At 46.6% G+C, this 18,027-nt stretch overlaps 3 protein-coding genes across 3 annotated transcripts in view; 1 reads left to right on the top strand and 2 right to left on the bottom strand.

Annotated features, from left to right (window-relative positions):
- Window positions 1-606: 606 nt before the first annotated feature.
- Window positions 607-11,957, top strand: ddx31 (DEAD (Asp-Glu-Ala-Asp) box polypeptide 31). The gene is made up of 21 exons (XM_071472339.1): window positions 607-709; window positions 1,565-1,680; window positions 2,354-2,485; window positions 2,604-2,752; window positions 2,960-3,035; window positions 3,328-3,371; window positions 3,477-3,547; window positions 3,706-3,815; window positions 4,508-4,549; window positions 4,838-4,902; window positions 5,679-5,798; window positions 6,074-6,180; window positions 6,699-6,925; window positions 7,419-7,571; window positions 7,677-7,736; window positions 7,917-7,967; window positions 8,127-8,266; window positions 8,360-8,444; window positions 8,923-9,034; window positions 9,127-9,400; window positions 11,255-11,957. Exons 2-21 carry the CDS (start codon window positions 1,573-1,575, stop codon window positions 11,406-11,408), a joined length of 2,280 nt encoding a protein of 759 aa, XP_071328440.1. The 5' UTR covers window positions 607-709; window positions 1,565-1,572; the 3' UTR covers window positions 11,409-11,957.
- A 921-nt stretch (window positions 11,958-12,878) lies between these two features.
- barhl1a (BarH-like homeobox 1a) lies at window positions 12,879-16,139 on the bottom strand. The gene is made up of 3 exons (XM_071472348.1): window positions 15,594-16,139; window positions 13,828-14,029; window positions 12,879-13,247 (listed from the first exon to the last, which is right to left on the bottom strand). Exons 1-3 carry the CDS (start codon window positions 15,931-15,933, stop codon window positions 13,049-13,051), a joined length of 741 nt encoding a protein of 246 aa, XP_071328449.1. The 5' UTR covers window positions 15,934-16,139; the 3' UTR covers window positions 12,879-13,048.
- A 944-nt stretch (window positions 16,140-17,083) lies between these two features.
- The window catches only part of cfap77 (cilia and flagella associated protein 77), a 4,788-nt gene continuing 3,844 nt past the window's right edge, over window positions 17,084-18,027 (bottom strand). Inside the window, exons 4-7 of the mRNA XM_071472401.1 lie at window positions 17,972-18,027; window positions 17,772-17,877; window positions 17,389-17,490; window positions 17,084-17,298 (exon numbers count right to left, since the gene is read on the bottom strand). The exon at window positions 17,972-18,027 is cut by the window's right edge and continues 188 nt beyond it. Of these exons, the coding sequence (XP_071328502.1) occupies window positions 17,176-17,298; window positions 17,389-17,490; window positions 17,772-17,877; window positions 17,972-18,027 (387 nt within the window). The 3' untranslated portion in view covers window positions 17,084-17,175. The remainder of the gene's footprint in view (window positions 17,299-17,388; window positions 17,491-17,771; window positions 17,878-17,971) is intronic.

The raw sequence follows: 18,027 nt of genomic DNA, 5'->3' as shown, positions 1-18,027 counted from the left end.
TCAGGTCCAGCTTATCCGGTCTTCAGGCTGAGTCTCAGGTCCATTGTGGATCAGGTCTCCTCTTTTCAAACAGTCAGTGTAACTAAAACCTAAGAGGACCAGGTCTGGCTTTTGTTTGGTCCCTTCTGGATTTGGTCTAATGAGGGTCAGGTCTATATACAGACAGGGTCTGAGTGTCCTCAGGCCCCTGTCAGACCTGATCTAATGAGGGTCAGGTCTAGCTCAGCTCATTCTGGATCAGGTCTGCTTCTGGATTTGTTTTGTTCATAACTGTCAGAAACATCTGGATCCTCTGAGTCAAACTGTGATGAGGACTCAGGTCCTGCAGATGTGAACAGTCTGAGGACCTGGATCCTGTTTGAACCAGTTCAGTGATCATTTCTGTTGATTTACACTGATTCAATATTTGTTTCTTTATTTGCTTCTCCTGTTCAGCAGGAAGCATTATTGAAAAACTAATTAGTCATAACTCATATTATATTATATTATATTATATTATATTATATTATATTATATTATATTATATTATATTATATTATATTATATTATATTATATTATATTATATTATATTATATTATACATTCAAGAAGGAAAAAAAACTCAAAATAACAGGCAAAGCTACGGCGCATGCTCACTAAATCAGCTGTGGAGGAGGCGGGGCTTCAGTGACGCACCAGGAACAGTTTCCCACGCGGGTCGATTTGTTCGGTGAGTTTTAATTTTTCTATTTTTCTGTTTTATCCTTGTTTTTCTTCACGAGGTTAAAGTGAAATCTGTTTACAGACCGGAAACAGCTGCTGTTAGCATGGGGCTAGCGTTAGCTGCTAAGCTACAACTTAGTCTGAGCTACAAACACGTGTCTGTGTGTAGCTGGTGTCGTTGCTGTAATGTAACGTGAACATCATCGATCTTATTTGACTAATTTGTGTCTGATTGATTGATTAACTGCTGTGCGGGCTAGCTGTAGCACACACTGAACCTCCTGCACATGAAGCCAGACTCCGTTCAGAAAAGTGTCAGTTTAACGTTTCCTTCCCCGTCAGACTTTGAAACACAAGTGATAACAACTCTGTTAAACTCTGAAGACATCAACAGCTGTCAGTCTTAACTTCGGCACAAGTCAGTTTGAGCCAAACAGGGGTGCCTTTGGTAAATTTGTAGGGTTTAACATTTGGTGCTTGTGTTATTCTCTTAGTTCTTCACAAAAACACAGTGAGGGTCGGTCTGATTCAAACAGCCGCACATGTGTCCTATCAAACAGTGGAGCACCGGCTCAGAGCTCATCTCATGTCCTGTAACACATGAGCTGCTCTGCTCAGAGTCTCACCTGTATTAATTAAACAGTGACGCTCCAACACAAAGACAGAATTTGATGGATCACGCAGGTTCTGAGTCATTTTATGTTTTATATTTTGCTGCCAAGTAAATCTGCAGTTTTTTTGAATGAAGTCTGGCATGAGTGAGAAATGATCCCAGTCATTTTAATACACAGATTTAAATAACTGCTCTGTATGTTTCTGTACAAACACACGTCTGACCTGACTCTATGTGTGTGTGGCTCAGGTGTGTTGATGATGTCATCAGCAGATGACCAGCTGTGTCTTAACATCAGCAGCAGTTCGCCCTCATCTCTGTCTTCCAGGAGGAAACCTCTGAGTGCTCAGCAGAGATGGGCCAGAGTGAGTATCAGTCTGGAGCTGGCCCCCCAGTCTCAGGCTAAGGTTGTCTGTGTCTCAGGAAACATAGACCTGGTTTGTGTCAGACTCTGACTTTCTGACAGGCAGCAGATGAAACCAACCTGGAGTGCAGAGCTCAGTTTGTTTTACGAGCTTCCAAATGCACTGGAAAAAAAATCTATAAATAAATAGATACAAATGTAAAGCTGATAAATAATTTAAATGCAGCCACTGAGAGAAATGAAGCAGAAATACTTCAGTTAAATATCTTAAAGGAGCCGACAGTCTGACGGTGAGTAAACTGTACATGTATGTATTTATTTTGTCATGTCTGCAGGGGTATTTGTCATGTGTTGAACAGCCTCTGTATGATGAACTGATGTGATCCGTGCTTGACGTCTCCACCTGAGCGGGTTGAAGTGATTTTGGTTGTTTTGTGACTGACGTACAGCAAACAGCTGCTTTTATTCTGACGGGGTGAGACTGAGGATCTGATTTAGTGTCTGACAACACTGGTCTCAGATCTGTGTGGGAGGCTTGTTCTTAAACTGGACCTGACCCAGTCTAAGTGTCTTCAGTCTGATCCTGGTTCAGTTTGTCAGACTCACTGAAAGCTGGATTTTCACAATAAGAGCTGCTTCTCTGAGGCTGAAGTGTTTCTGTGTGTGACGTCCAGAAGAGGCAGAGAGCCGAGGAGAGGAGGTTCAGCTCCTCGTCAGAGGAGCAGAGGAGGCTGCAGCAGGCTGACACAGCAGAGCAGGAGCAGGAGCAGGTACAGACTGAAGCCCCGCCTCCTGCTCATTCACAGGTAAACACCTTCTGTTCACATGTGAAGGAAACATCTACCTGCAGTGTCTGGACCAGGAAGTGACCACGTCTGTTGTTATATTATAATAATTATCATCTGTGTCATGTGGCGTCTCCAGTCTCCGCCCCCTGAGCCCACAGAGGGGGGGGCACCACAGAAGAAGAAGAAGAAAAAGGAGAAGGAGGACGGAGTGAAGGAGGCGGGGAGGAGCAGCATCAAGACCTCCTCACTATTCAAACACAACCCAGATATACCTGAGATCCACAGGTACCCAGCTCCTCGTCTGATTGGCTGCACAGATTCTCCTCTGGTTCTGATTGGTTCATGTCTCAGTCAGCTGATGTCACCGTTTCAGTTTCTCACATATGTCTGATCAGTTTTATTGATTAGTCACCAATGAACTTTAATGATGTCATTCCTCTTCACTTTGTCTTCACTTCCTTCCTTCTTTCCCTTCTTCCTTCCTTCCTTCAGACCAGTTGTTTCTCAGGTAAAGGAGAAGATTTTCACCAGTGATTCATTTTCAGACCTGGACCTGCACCCACACCTGGTAACACACACACACACACACACACACACACACACACACACACACACACACACACACACACACACACACAGACAGACAGTCGTTGGTGATTCATCAGAGATTTGTTAGTGATGGATCCAGGGACCAGATCCAGGATGGAACCAGTTATCAGGGCCCTTTCTTAGTTGTCACTAACAGGAAGTGTGACCCTGTAGCTCCTAATGGACCTCACAAAGATAGATGAAGAACACACTTGTATTAATCACCAGTGTACGCTGTTCTGTGTTCTGATTGGCTGGTTTCTGTCCTCCAGGTGGTGACACTGAACAAAGTCCTGAATGTTTCCACACTGACCAGGTCGGTTTAATCAGTGAATCAGGAAATGAAACCATTGCTGATTTCCTGCATTGGAGCCCACATGAAAATGATTTTGTGTGTGTGTGTGTGTGTGTGTTTTTTCAGTGTTCAGAAACAGACCATCCCAGCTCTTCTGTCAGGACGAGATGCCGTGGTTCGATCTCAGACGGGTTCAGGTGAGACACCGACACTCACCTGTACCTGAGCTTTACCAGGTGTCAGTCATGAGGCGAGGCAGCTGGTTGTCAGTCAGATCAGCCTGAGACTGATCCTGGATCAGGTTCTCAGAGTCTGCACAGAAGCCTCAGTGATGGTCCCACCTGTGTCTCTGCAGGGAAGACCCTGTCCTACGCCGTCCCCCTGGTCCAGAGTCTTCAGTCGGTCCAGCCCAAGGTGGGAAGGTCAGACGGTCCTCTGGCTGTCATCATCGTCCCCACCAGAGAGGTTCGGTCCGACACACACCTGTCCTCATTCTCACCTGCTCTGTGCTGCTGTTAACCCTCTCAAGCCCACAGGAGAGGAGACGCTCTAAACGTCACAGGTGTAGTTACCTGAGGTCGAGCTGATTCTGAATCTGTGACAGTGAGAGAACAGAGACATCCAACTGTGGGTCTCAAGGGGTGAAGGACCCGTCAGCCTCTGTTTTAAAGAACAGAGGGAACATCCCAGACCACTCCACTGAGCACGCTCAGCTGGTCCCACGAGGTGTAACTCATCATCATCATCATCATCATCATCAGCATCATCATCTTCAGGTTCAGAGGACGTGTCAATACTCCAAAAACATGTTTAAGGCTGAAACTGAGTGAAAGGAGCTTCAGTGCGTTGTCTCCTTTAGCATAGAAGACACTGGACCTTCCTTCAGGAAAGGACAGGAGATCGTGCCGTCCCACAATTCCTTGCAGCAGCAGCACTTAAAGCAAACTACATGAATAACATCCACTGACATGATGACGTAGCCAAGTGTCCTCATGAACTCTCCTTCACTTCTTTCCTTGACCTCATTAAGTTTCCACTGAGCTCAAGGAGAAGTGGTTAGGAAAGGAGATAGGAAGTGAAGGACCTGTGATGTGTCACCTGTCACCTGTGAGAGCTTGTGTCCTCTGTCACTGACTGACTCTCCTCCTCTCCACCAGCTCGCCCTGCAGACCTTCCAGACCTTCCAGAAGCTTCTGAAGGTAACGCTGACATCACACCCTCCTCTGACATCACACCCCCCTCTGACATCACACCCCCCTCTGACATCACACCCCCCTCTGACATCACACTCAGGATGAACTCTGGTTCCCATCTCATGTGGAGAGATTTGATTTTATGGTCGTTGTCCTCAACAACTGCAGTGTTACCATGACGCTGATCGACATGGCAACCAATGATTTTTTAATGACCAGTCAATATGCTGATTATTGTCTTGATTGGTCTTTGAGACGACAGAGATCATCATCAGTGTGACTCTCTCTCCGCAGCCGTTCACCTGGATCGTCCCAGGTGTTCTGATGGGAGGAGAGAAGAGGAAGGCAGAGAAGGCCAGGTACGTTCACTACCTCTGTATACCTCCTCCACCCTCCTCCTCCTCCTCCTCCTCCACCCTCCTCCTTTCTCCTCCGCCCTCCCCTCCTCCACCCTCCTCCTTTCTCCTCCACCCTCCCCTCCTCCACCCTCCTCCTTTCTCCTCCACCCTCCTCCTCTACCCTCCTCCAACCTCCTCCTCCTCCTCCTCCTCCTCCACTCTCCTCCTTTCTCCTCCACCCTCCTCCTCCACCCTCCTCCTCCTCCTCCTCCTCCACCCTCCTCCTTTCTCCTCCACTCTCCTCCTCCTCCACCCTCCTCCTTTCTCCTCCTCCACCTTCCTCCTCCTTTCTCCTCCACTTTACACTCTCCTCCACCCTCCTCTTCCTCCATCAGCCCTTTTTGTAAAATATGCTACAAGCGGTCCTTGAGGTCCTTGAAGGTTCCAGGACTAAGTGAAGCTGGTGGTCTGGGTCAGTTCCAGGAGTACATGAACTTTGTTGCTTGTTGAAGGTCTGGAAGTCCTTGAGGAGTTTCCAGGAGTCCTGAGGAGGTTGTAAAGACTCTAAGGTCCTCTGATGCCTCATAGAGGCTGCAGAGATCATTACAGCCACGGTCTGAACAAACAACATCCTGATGTCACAGCTTGAACCCGAGGGCGGAGCTAGAGCAGTTCATCCTCTGGAGCAGGAAGCAGGAAGCAGGAAGCAGATCTGGATGTTTCCTGGAAACATGGAGTTTTAAGATGTTCCAGGGTCCTTGAGGAGGTTTTAGTCATCCTGTCCCGTCTCTCCTCAGGCTGCGTAAAGGAATCAACATCCTGGTTTCCACCCCTGGACGTCTGGTGGATCATATCAAACACACCCTGAGCATCGCCTTCAGCGCTGTACGCTGGCTGATCCTGGACGAGGCCGACAGGTAAGTCACTCACCTGAACCTGCGTCTGACACGCTGAGTGTTCAGAGGAGCGTTCGAGAACAAACACTGACGTGTCGTCTGTGTCTTTACTGACAGACACTTTGTGTTGTGTAGTTGGAGGTCGACCTCTGACCTCTGACCTTTACCTCTGTCCCTTTAAAACACAACTGTTGACAACAGGTTTTGAGTCTGCAGATGGTGCAGGATCACTCAGTTCATCTTCAGACCTCCATTAGGTCTCCATGGTGACCATCCCTTTGTCTGTGTGTGTTCAGGACATTGGACCTGGGTTTCGAGAAGGACCTGAGCGTCATACTGAACAGTGTGAACTCCACAGGACCGAGCAGACAGAACGTCCTGCTGTCTGCGACGCTGACTCACGGTAAAGACTCTGTTCTTCTTCTTCTCTTCTTTACTGTCACTTCCACCTCTGTGAGGACCAGTTTGACTTACAGACCTTACAGCACGAGGACGTTTTGGCCTCATGGTTCTCATCGCTTCAAAGGGCTGTTTGAGGGTTAAAGTACAGACAACCGAACTGCTGGTGTCATGACATCATCACTGTGACACTGGAAACTAAAAACAGGAGGATTCTCAGTGAAGTTCTGCAGCCTCTGTTTCTCTGGAACTTTATTCTGGAGGGACAAGAGATGATGACATCCTCAGGAAGTGATGTCACACTGAACCAGATCTGTGAGTCAGGAGGAGGATGATGATCTGTGATAAAGGTTGCAGTGGTCAGGTGTGACTTGGAGGTCTATAATCGTTGGTATCCATGCTAACAAAGTCTTTTGAACAGCTGTACATTAGGGGCGGAGTCCTCTGAGGGACAGGAAGCACCTGTGTGTCAGATCCTCAGGTGTTGTCGTCAGAAAGGTTTAACTTCCTCCTGTGTTTCAGGTGTGACTCGCCTCGCAGATGTTTGTCTGAACGACCCCGTCAGCATCCACGTGTCTGGCCCTACCTCCTCTGACCTCACCACCGTAACTGCTGTGACCTCTGACCCCGGCCCGGCCATCCAATCAGAGAGCTTTGCTGTACCAGAGGCCTTGAAGCAGTTTGTGGTGGTGGTTCCCAGTAAGGTCAGACTGGTCTGTCTGGCTGCTTTCATACTGGACAAATGTCAGGTGAGGGAGCTGATCCAGACTGGGACAGGACGCAGAGCTCAGGGTGCAGACTCAATACTGTCCAGATCACATGATCTGGAGAGGAAATTCAAAATAAAAGCCTCTTCATGTCAACTTTTTCCACAGAGCTTCACAGACATAAATATATACGATTGTAATCATATATAAACTCCCAGAGTTCAGTCTGATTAATGTGTCGCATCATGTTGTTTTTAAACATCAGGAAGGAAAATATGTAAATGTGTTTATTTTGTTTATATTCATGTAATTTAAAGAGGCTGTGTTTGTTTTCTCTGCCGCCGACACCCGGAGTGGGTGGTGTCAGTTCAGGGAAGCAAAAATAGAAAAAAAACCCACATTTAGCTCCTTTAAATTAATGTAATTTATTGTTTCAGCTATTTCAAGGTGATTTTATGAGAGTGTCCTCGTCGTCGTCGTCATCGTCATCATCATCGTCATCGTCATCATGAACTGACAGGCTGTTGTATTTTAGTTTTCTCAGAACAACAAACTCATCGTCTTCGTCTCAAGCTGTGAGGTCGTCGACTTCCTCCACTCTCTCTTCACCTCTGTCCTCTCTGGGCCCTCGGCCAATCGCAAGCCTCCCCTCAGCTTCCTGCGTCTCCATGGCAACATGAAACAAGAGGTAAGAGCGCCTGGCGAAAATCCGGCTTTCCTGTGTCATGTGATTTTGTGATCAGCTGGTGTACCTGAGCCACAGACTGTGAGGTGTGTTTGTTTCGTCCAACAGGAGCGCTCAGAAGTGTTCCAGCAGTTTTCAGCGTCAGCGTCCGGAGTCCTGATCTGTACGGTCAGTGTCTGAACTTCCTCCTGACACAGGAAGTGATGCCAAAGATTTACCCCCTACACTTCCCCCACTGAAGAGTCAGCTGCTGCTCTCTGACTCTGTGTGTGTGTGTGTGTGTGTGTGTGTGTGTGTGTGTGTGTGTGTGTGTGTGTGTGTGTGTGTGTGTGTGTGTGTGTGTTGCAGGATGTAGCAGCCAGAGGTCTGGACCTTCCTCAGGTCACTTGGATTCTTCAGGTATGTGTTAGCTCTTCAGCTTGGATGAGAAAAACCAAACTTGACGTTCAGGTGTGTTCACCTGTGTTTTCTTGTCCAGTCAGTGGGTTAGAGCAGTGTCAGTGTCAGTGGGTGTTCCTAATAAACGGGTCACTCAGGGTGGGCGTCCTGTCTCCACAGTACACTCCTCCAACAGCGGCAGCAGAGTACGTTCACCGTGTCGGTCGCACAGCACGTATCGGAGGAAGAGGAAGCAGCCTCCTCTTCCTCACCCCTGCTGAGACCGCCTTCGTCACTGAGCTGGCCAATCACAACATCAGGTCTGATAGAACAACCAATCACCTCTCAGTAACCTGTAAGAGCAGCACTGACCTCCTGGCTTTGACTGTGTGGGCGGGGCTTCTGTGTTTCAGCCTGTCAGAGATGAAGCTGCTGGACATCCTGTCCAGTCTGATGATGGATGATGCCTACAAGGGGCGGGGCAAATACCACAGCAAGGTAAGACGCCATCATACTCAGACCAGCACTGAGACCAGCTCAACCCATGGAGAGGTTTCTGTTGAGGGCCTGGTGGATTCTGGATCGGTCCAAGACTCAGAACAATTTGAGGGACTGAATTAACGGGTGAGACCCAGTCAGGGAGGACAGTAAAACCAGCAGGGACCAGCAGGGACCAGGAGGGACAGTAAAACCAGCAGGGACCAGGAGGGACAGTAAGACCAGCAGGAACCAACAGGGACCAGGAGGGACAGTAAGATCAACAGGGACCAGCAGGATGGTGTGTTCACTGACGACCACACAGCTCAGTCTGATCAGTCTGGACATCAGTGCCTTGCTCAGCGGCACCAAAGTGACAAACACAGTGAAACAGTCTCTCATTAAGAGTCCAGCTGTCGTTATGGAAACAGGTCTGATGTCCTGTGTGTGTGTTGATGTGAGGGATGATGATGGTGGTGTGTGTGTGTGTGTGTGTCAGAGTTCATCCAGAGCTCTGGAGCAGGAGATCCGGGAGCGAGCGACGGTTCTACAGACACAGTTTGAGAACTTGGTTCACTCAGACGCTCAGTCAGTGCAGACCGCCAAGAAAGGTACGTTCACCTGCTCTGTCTGTCTGTGATGTCTCGTAACCTCGAAGTTAGATGGTTGACATGTCTGTGTGATGTCACTGTGATGTCATCAGCGCTGCAGTCCTTCCTGCGGGCGTACACCACCTATCCCGCTCACCTCAAACACATCTTCCACATCCGCTCCCTCCACCTGGGACACACCGCCAAGAGCTTCGGCCTCAGAGACGCTCCACAGGGTCTGAGCTTCGCCGCCAGCCCCGCGGGCCCCAGGGCCAAACACAACAACAAGAACCTCAGCAGGAACCAGACCAGGATTCCCGTCAAGAGCCAGAAGAAGAAGCCGACCAGCGGCCTGACGGTGGGACCGCGTGGAGCTGGAGAGAGGAGGTGAGTCTAACGGGGTTTTCTCTGTCCCCGGGTCAGTCCGCTCTAGCTGGTCCACGCCGTGATGACACGTGTCCGGTTCAGAATCAGAGTCCAGTCCCTGTGTTCGGGATTTCAGTCAAACATTTCCTGCTGTCGATCTTTCACATTAAGAGCTTTTCACCAGCAAAATGTCAGAATGCTTAGCAGAGTTAACTCCACCCACAAACGCACAGCGGACACCTGTATTAAAACAACAGGTTAAATATTCTGTTATTGTGTGTGTGTGTGTGTGTGTGTGTGTGTGTGTGTGTGTGTGTGTGTGTGTGTGTGTGTGTCTGACACATCTGTCTGTCTTTGCTCATTAACACAGGCCCCCTGCTGAGATGACTGACACACACACACACACACACACACACACACTCGATTCCATAATTAGAGCAGTGCTCCCCTCAGTCACAGATCATGTTTACACGCAGGACTGTGTGTGTGTCTGAGTGTGTGTGTTTAATGTGTGTGTTGCTGTTAGCAGCTGCTCCTCACAGCAGGCTTGTCTGGACACATTCTGACCACACACAGACACACTCTCACACACACACTCACACACACACACACACACACACATACTTGTACTTCTATCTTTGTGAGGACTCTCATTGACATAATGCATTCCCTAGCCCCTTACCCTAACCTTAACCATCACAACTGAGAGCCTAACCCTGACCCTGACCCTGACCCTGACCTTAACCTAAACCTGATTCTAACCATAACTCTAAAACCAAGTCTTAACCCTCAACATGTGATTTGAAGGTGTCTCAAAGTGAGGACCGGCCAAAATGTCCTCACTTTCCCAAAATGTCCTCACTCTGTTAGTAAAATACTTTTTTTGGTCCTTACTGTGTAGCAAGTACAAGTACACACACACTCATACACACAACACATACACACCACACACACACTCACACACACACACACACACACACTCACACACACACACACACAGCCAGTGGTCAGTAGAGACATAATTACAGGTGTGTGTCCCTCAGTTTCCCACAGTCCTCTGGGAGCTGGTCAGTTGTGTAATGGTGCGTTCAGGTGATCCTGGGACATCTCCCTTTATGACATCATCTGATCCATGTTCAGACCAAACCAGCAGCGTGTCGGTGCGTCTCTAAACTCGTCCCTCTGTCTGTGTCTCTCAGCTCCGAGCTGAACGTGAATCTTTAAAACTCCTCAGATCAACAGATTCCTTGTGTCGTCTCGCTCCTGCACTCACATCACATCCTGTTTATCCACAGTCAGATCAAATAATAAGACTAACTTCTGTCAGAATTGCTGTGTGACGACACAGAAACAATATGGCGCCGGCTCTGACTGCTGCCGAGGCATAAAAAGGCTCAAACTGCTGAGCGCCAGTTTTTAACGAGCTGCAGTCATCAGTGCATTGATAGATAAGTCTGTCAACACAAAATGAATCAGCTACAACAATTTTACTTCATTCAAGAATCGTTTCAATCGTTTTTAAGATTCTGAGACGTGAGGATGATGCTCTTCTTCATCTCTTCGCTTCCTGTTGCTTGACTTTTTTACTTGAATAAAACATTTGATTAAAAACAATAATCAGCTGATAAATCAATAATGACGTCACAGCCCTGGTTTTTATCATCAGGAGGAAATGGTGCATTAATCCGTGTAGTGAGTGTTTGGGACTGTGTGTGTGTGTGTGTGTGTGTGTGTGTGTGTGTGTGTGTGTGTGTATATGTGTATAGAGTGAGAGAAAGCTGAATATAATATGGACCAGGAGGACCAGGTTTCTGACTGAGACCAGGATCAGGATCAGTCACAGTGACAGTCACCTCCATGTTCTCTCCTCCGCAGGTTCTGTCCCGGTCAGAGGGAGGTCAGTCTGTTCCACTCTGAGTTCTCCAGTGGGTTGGAGGGAGGTTGTGCCAAGAAGAAGAAGAAGAAGAAGAAGAAGATGTTCGGTCAGTCAGGAGAGGAGGAGGAGGAGGGCCCAGGAGCAGCTGACTGATGCCTCCTCACTGTGTCACCTGAGCGTTCAGGTGTTCACAGGTATCCAGATCTTAAACACTGAGCAGTTTGACTTACCTACAGGATGTCTGCAAGTCCTGGAAAAGTCTTGGAAAAGTCCTGGAAAAGTCTGACTGTGATCAAACAGAACAGAAGACAAATTTGAGAGACAGAACGATTTTGGAGACGTTTGTGTGTCATTCTGCTGGTCTGACCACACCCACTCATCACTGTCAGGATGATGATGTCATCATGTGTTTGGATTGTTTCTTTATTTAAACATCGGACGCCGACGATGAAGCAGAGAAAAGCAAAATAAAATTGTTTTTACTCTGCAGCTGCAGATCATCTGTGTATGAATCCTGCAGTACTACCACAGTACTACTACTGTAATACTACTGTAGTAGTACTGTAGTATCAGGGGCCCCAAAGTGTAGCTTAGACTGTAACTGAAGTGTCATGAAGTCGGTCGGTTCCACAGACTGTAGTTCCAAAATAAAAGTCATTTTGACAGTAAAAAGGAAATCTTCAAAATAAAACAAACACTCAAGCTGATATCTTTTTTCTGCTGACCCCGCCCACAGCAGCTCATCACCAAGGTAACACACTGACTGTCGATCAGAGCCTCACACACACACACACACACACACACACTCACTGTTTCACTCTCTTTAATATTTGATCAGCGATTCACTGTCACAGCGTCTGGTCCTGAACGAAACGTCCCGACGTCTGATTGGATGACGAGTGTTTGAGGAGGAAGTTGAGTTAATGGACAGAAAATGAACAAGAGACCTGAAGCCTGCTGTAGACCAGAGACTGGAAGAGACCGGACCAGTCACCTGGAGTAAGATACGGCTCAGGCAAAACCACCATCAGCCGGACTCCAGTCCAGGGATCCAGTCCAGGCCAGTCCTATCAGTGATCCAGTCTGGGGAAGAAAACCCACAAGACTGAGTTGTTCAGACCCTTGAGTTTGTTTGGTCGTAAACTGAGACTGTTTGAGGAAGGAGGGGGCCCCCTCATCAGATGGGGGGGGTGGGTCGTTGAAGTGCCCTCAAGCAAGATGCTGTCAAGAACCCTCACCCCTCAGAATCTAGGCAGCAGGTCCCAAGTGTGTTAAAGGAGACCAACATCTAGTCCACATCACAGATCATGAGAACACAGACGGAACCAGAACCAGATCAAACAGGGAGGATTCTGTTTATTGAAAAATGTAGAAAATGAAAACAACTACAGACGTGTTCAAAACATCGCGCCCCCACCTGTCCGATCACCTGTCTGAGTCATTATTACTCATAGTAATGATGAAGATCGGCTCCACCTCCTGGTTTCTAAAGTCTGAGTCCAGGTCCTGGACCAGGTCCTTTCGTCTGGTTTCTGTTGTTGTTTTTGCTGTAGTTGTGTTGTGATGTCATATCTGCCGACCAATCACAATCAAGAGTGCCTGAATTTGGGTGGGGGGCACATCCTTAGCAGAGTCTGGTTCCAGGATCTAGTCCCTGAACTACATGGAGAACCAGAGACAGTGGAAACAAGTCGGCCAATGAAATTCTTAGAAACTTTATTCTGTAAAAAATCAACAGTAAATTTTTTCAGTTTTATCTCCGACATTCATGAGCTGCTCCCAGTGTGCTGGTGTCAGCGGGGATGTGGTTCAGTGTGGGTCAGGATGCATGGCAGCAGGGGCGGGGCTGTTTGGTTGTGGGTGTGGCTTCTGTACAGGTATAGGTCCAGTGTGGGCGGGGCAGGAGGGTACAGGTAGTGTGTGGGCAGGAACATCCTGCCGGCCTCAGCCAGCAGCTCCAGACCAGCAGCCGACTGACGCTTCCACTTGGTCCTGACGGAGGAAACACAGCTGTCTTCAGACAGGAAGTGATGTCATGACTGCACCTGCTTCAGTAGGTCTTAGTTTTACTTTAAACTAAAATCTTTGGGAAAGTACATTAGACAGATTTAGTCCTCCAGCCAATCACAGCACATGGTTCTCTGTGGGCGGGGACAGTAAAAATAAATCACTAAATAAAAGATCACCCCCCCATCTCCTCTCTGCTGCACTAAAAGCTCCAGATTTGTTTCTGCATTAATTTTTGATTCTTAATTACAACACACACTGAATTATTGATCACAGTGTTAATTATTAATCAGAGCATGTCGCACAAGAGTGTGTGTCTGCAGTGATACTGAACTCAGACAAACAGTTAACTCCTGTTAGTTTCTCCAAGTCTGTTACACAATAATGTTACACAACAATAACAAAGTTCTCATCTGATGTTTACCTTAGAAATGATTATGCAAACAAACCGACCACAAACACACAAACCGACCACAAAGACACACAAAAGAGCAGCAGCATCATCCTGAGTCACTTTGTGTAGTCTGTGGCTGTGCGTCCTGCTCCTCCCGGACAGGTGTGTTACCTCCTGTTCTGGTACCAGGTCTTGACCTGGGTGTCGCTGAGCTGCAGCGACGCCGCCAGCTCCATCCGCTCCTGGACGCTCAGGTACTTCTGCCTCTGGAAGCTTCTCTCCAGCCGCGACAGCTGCTGGTCGCTGAACGCCGTCCGAGCTTTACGAGGCTTCTTCAGGTGGCCTGCAGCAGGGTCCGAGTTCCCGCCCTGCACTGAATGATTGACAGGTAGAAATGACATCATGTCAGTCCTGCCAGGTGATTGGTCAGTGAGTTTATCATGACTGATCTTTGAACATTTCAGACAACTCCAGGCCTTGAGCTGAGGACATTGTCAGAACTCTCTGTTGGGCCATAAGCAGCAGACAGTTTAGTGAGCAGGTTTGAGGACGCACCTGTCTGATGTCACAGTAAATTTAAAGGTCCATATTTTACTCCTCTTCTGTGTTTAGAAGCTCTGAGTCTATCCTCTGATTGGCTGACTGTTTTCTGAATGATCCAATAAAAATATAGCAGATTTCAGGTAAACACTCAGAGAAACCAAATCCTGCAAGGTTGGATGGTGGGTCCAGGTGGGCGGGGCTTGGTGTGTGGCTCAGGGCAGTGACTGCTTTGTTGTGACATCACAAAGTTCCAGAAGTCCTGACGGCTGGTTTTAAGGCTCAGTGTCTGGATACAGGCTGTGTGCATTTCTCTGTGGACTGAGGCTTTGATACTTTCACAGTGTTAATATAGAACCTAGACCTGCTTTATAATCACAAACACATGGACATCTGCCTTTAGACTGTGTGGAGCTTTAAAAACTATAACTGGAGTTTCCAGGTGAAGTGGGTCCACGGACCTGAAGGGTCCTGAAAGACCCCGTCTGAGAGGAAGACCAGCTCAGTTTATTTCTAGAGTCAAAGAATTTAATAGATTTGATTTAAAACATTTATCATCATCATCATCGTCGTCGTGGTTGTTGTCATATTCATCTGTCAACTGAGGCTTCAAATCAGCATTAACTCATCAATCATTAATTTATCAATCATTAATTTATTAGACTGGATTTTTTTTATTTCAGCTGAGGCGTCTGTTAAAATCTCATGACAAACAACCATGATCAGCTGATGAAGATGAAGGTCATTACTGATGAAGACCTTCCTACAAACTTTAAAATGGATTCAAGAGATTTACATGAACCACAGACCTGGTGTTTACTGGTGAAACTGGTTAAACTGTTTATCTGACATGATCAAGTGTGTGTGTGTGTGTGTGTGTGTGTGTGTGTCAAAGGCTCCAATAAAAATTAATTTATTCATTTTAATTTTAAGGTTCTTCATGTAGAAAACTGAACCATGTTATTTGTGATATTATATCATAAACTAAATTATTATTTCACCTTCTTTTTATTATTTCACCTTTTTTATTATTACACCTTATTTTTTATTATTCTACTTGTTATTATGACTCTAAGAAGAAAATCTGTGAACTCAAGCTGAGGATAAAATAAATTCAGACTCTTATTTTTAATTTGTCACATTTTCTCCATCAGTGTCTGAAGATCAGGACTTGGTCCTGGTTTTCAGTCCTGGTTTAATCCTGCTGTCACTTTCATGTAAAACCAGGTGGGAGGTTTTATCTGCACAGATACTGTTGGATTTTGTTCTGGTTTTTGGATGAGACCAGGTGAGGAGGTTGTGACTCTCTTTTTTCTGTCAGTCAGTCAAATGATGAAGATTCTTCTTTTATTTCACCGGTGAAATGAAATCACATGTTGTATTTTTTGTTCTCCTACCTCTGAACTCGCTGTCAGAGCAGGAGCCGCTCAGACCTTTGTCCTGCTCGTCTCCATCCGCTCCGGACTGAAGCGACTCTGCTTCTAGTTCAGCCTGTCCCGGGACAGAGAGAGGCCGACAGTCCGCTAAGATATCCCGGATCAGGAACGAGGAGCTGACGGAGCGGGGCTGGAGCTGACCGGGCAGCAGAGGAGACTCCGGCCGTGGAACAGGCTCTCTCCGTGGGGAAGGAGGCGCCGAGCAACCGGTGCTGCTGCCCGGGCTGAGCTCCGGGGGATCCGGCCGGGAGAGGAGGGAGTCGATGCGGAACCTGGAGCAGCCGCAGGCAGAAACCTCCATCTCCGTTTCTTCAGTCAGATGTTCAGTAGAAACATCACAGTGGAAACGGTGGAAGTCCAGCAGGGAAAAAACAGAATTAGTTTGATTTATTGTCCTCAGTTTAAAGAAATTTAGAATTTTTAAAAAAAATCCAGATTTGAATCGAATTAAGAAAATAAGAGTTTAACACCTGGAGGATGATTATTGATGGAAAATGAATCGATCGATCAGCAGCTGATTTCAGCACCACGGGCAGAGAGAGAGAGAGAAAGAGAGAGAGAGGTTTGTTAATAACAAAAAAAAGGATGTAAAGATTTATTAAACTCTGCTCCTCCTCCAGCTGATGGTGTGTGTGTGTGTGTGTGTGTGTGTGTTCAGTTTACAGTCTGTAACTGTGGTGTTTGTAGTTGTTGTGGTTGGTTTGTGTTGTTTACTGTTTAACTCAGTTTTTCTATTATTTCTTCTTTTTCTCAGTAACAGAAAACACATTAATAGATCATCAGATCTGTGAGTTTTTGTGAGTTATATGATTATTTATATATATATATATATATATATATTATAAGACTACATTATATTACCAGTATGATATATTATTATTATTATATTATTATTGATGTATTTACATGTACATATATATATGTACACGTAAATACATAATAATAATAATAATATATATTTTTTAATCCTGATTTTTTACCAATAATCTTCCATGACTAATATGTTGTGTGTTGATTTGTCATTATTTAGGCCTGTGATTGTGTCTGAAGTATTTATACACATTGTGCAACTTTTCATGTATTTACTCTTTATAACTCAATAAACCAAATTGTTGGAGAAAAAAGGTATAAAATGTGTATAAACCTTAAACCCATTTTCTCAGCTACTGGAACAGGACGTATCCTCAAATCCATTCACTTCAGCTTCAGTACAAGGTTTTCAACGTGTGATTTAAACAACACATTGTAATAATAAAATAATAGCTGAAGAGCAATAAACAGAAAGGTTGAATTTGGGCAGTTTATACTGCTGCTGCTGAAGAACAGCAGATGACAGAGTCCTAACCATCAATGGTACAATACATTTCATAAAAAGATCCACATATAGAATGAAGCCGTGGTCCTGGTGCAGAGTCCTGAGGGACTCCCACTGATGTGTCTCAGTGGATCACAAGAACTTCACACTGACTCATGATACTTCATATTTTTATTTGCATCAGTGTGAAGATGCTCTGAGATGGGTTCAGCCTGTTTTGTCCTCAGGTCAGTCCAGACTGTATGTGCCCAGACCCCGATGTCCTCTCCTGGATACAGAGTCTGACTGATGAGCCCTGAACGCCCGGAGACGAGCCTCCTGGTCCCTGAAGGTGTCCAGAGCAGGAGGAACCTGAGGAGGAGGACGAGTATGAAAAAGAGATGAAGGTCTCTCAGCATCAGTATCAGCTGGAGCGAGAGAAAGGGAGGATATGTGTGTTACCTGTGTGAAGCGTGGCAGTCTGAACGGCGTCTGTGTGACGGGCAGAGCTCTGCTCCTCCTCAGCAGACTGGTCCTGGTGTCTGGAATACAGCCTGGTGTCATCTACACACACACACACACACACACACATAAATGTGTCCTTGGAAAAAAAAAATCTTAACATGAATGGATGAGTGGGTGGGGGGCAGGGGCGGGTGAGGTGCTTCTATATTTCAAAATAAAAGTTGCACATCAATAAATGAAGTCATACTGATCCTGTGGGGACCAGCTGCCTCTTGTCCATGAATGTCCTCATAATGTGATGATAACAAGTACACACACACAGACACACACACACACACACTCACAGAGTGGGCGATCGAGCTTCACCCTCTCTCTCTCACCCTGTGCAGCTGTTTGTGGTTGCTGGTTTGATTCCTGCTCAGTTGTTCGTCCAGCCAGCGGTGAGCGTACTGATGAGAGAGGAGGTCTGACAGTGGAGACGATGCCCTGATGGACAGATCCACCATGGCACATCAATAACCATCAATCAATAATCAATAATCAATAATCAATAATCACTTCTGTGTTTTTATTGTCTGACCGTGTTGTGACTCCAAAGGTGATGTCAGGCACCGCCAGGTGCCGTGAACCCCTGCC

This window comes from Trachinotus anak, unplaced genomic scaffold (genome assembly GCF_046630095.1).
Source record: "Trachinotus anak isolate AG129_WGS33_773 ecotype Australia unplaced genomic scaffold, CSIRO_AGI_Tana_v1 ptg000038l, whole genome shotgun sequence".
Taxonomy (NCBI): domain Eukaryota; kingdom Metazoa; phylum Chordata; class Actinopteri; order Carangiformes; family Carangidae; genus Trachinotus; species Trachinotus anak.
This window is presented reverse-complemented; position numbering and strand designations above follow the sequence as displayed.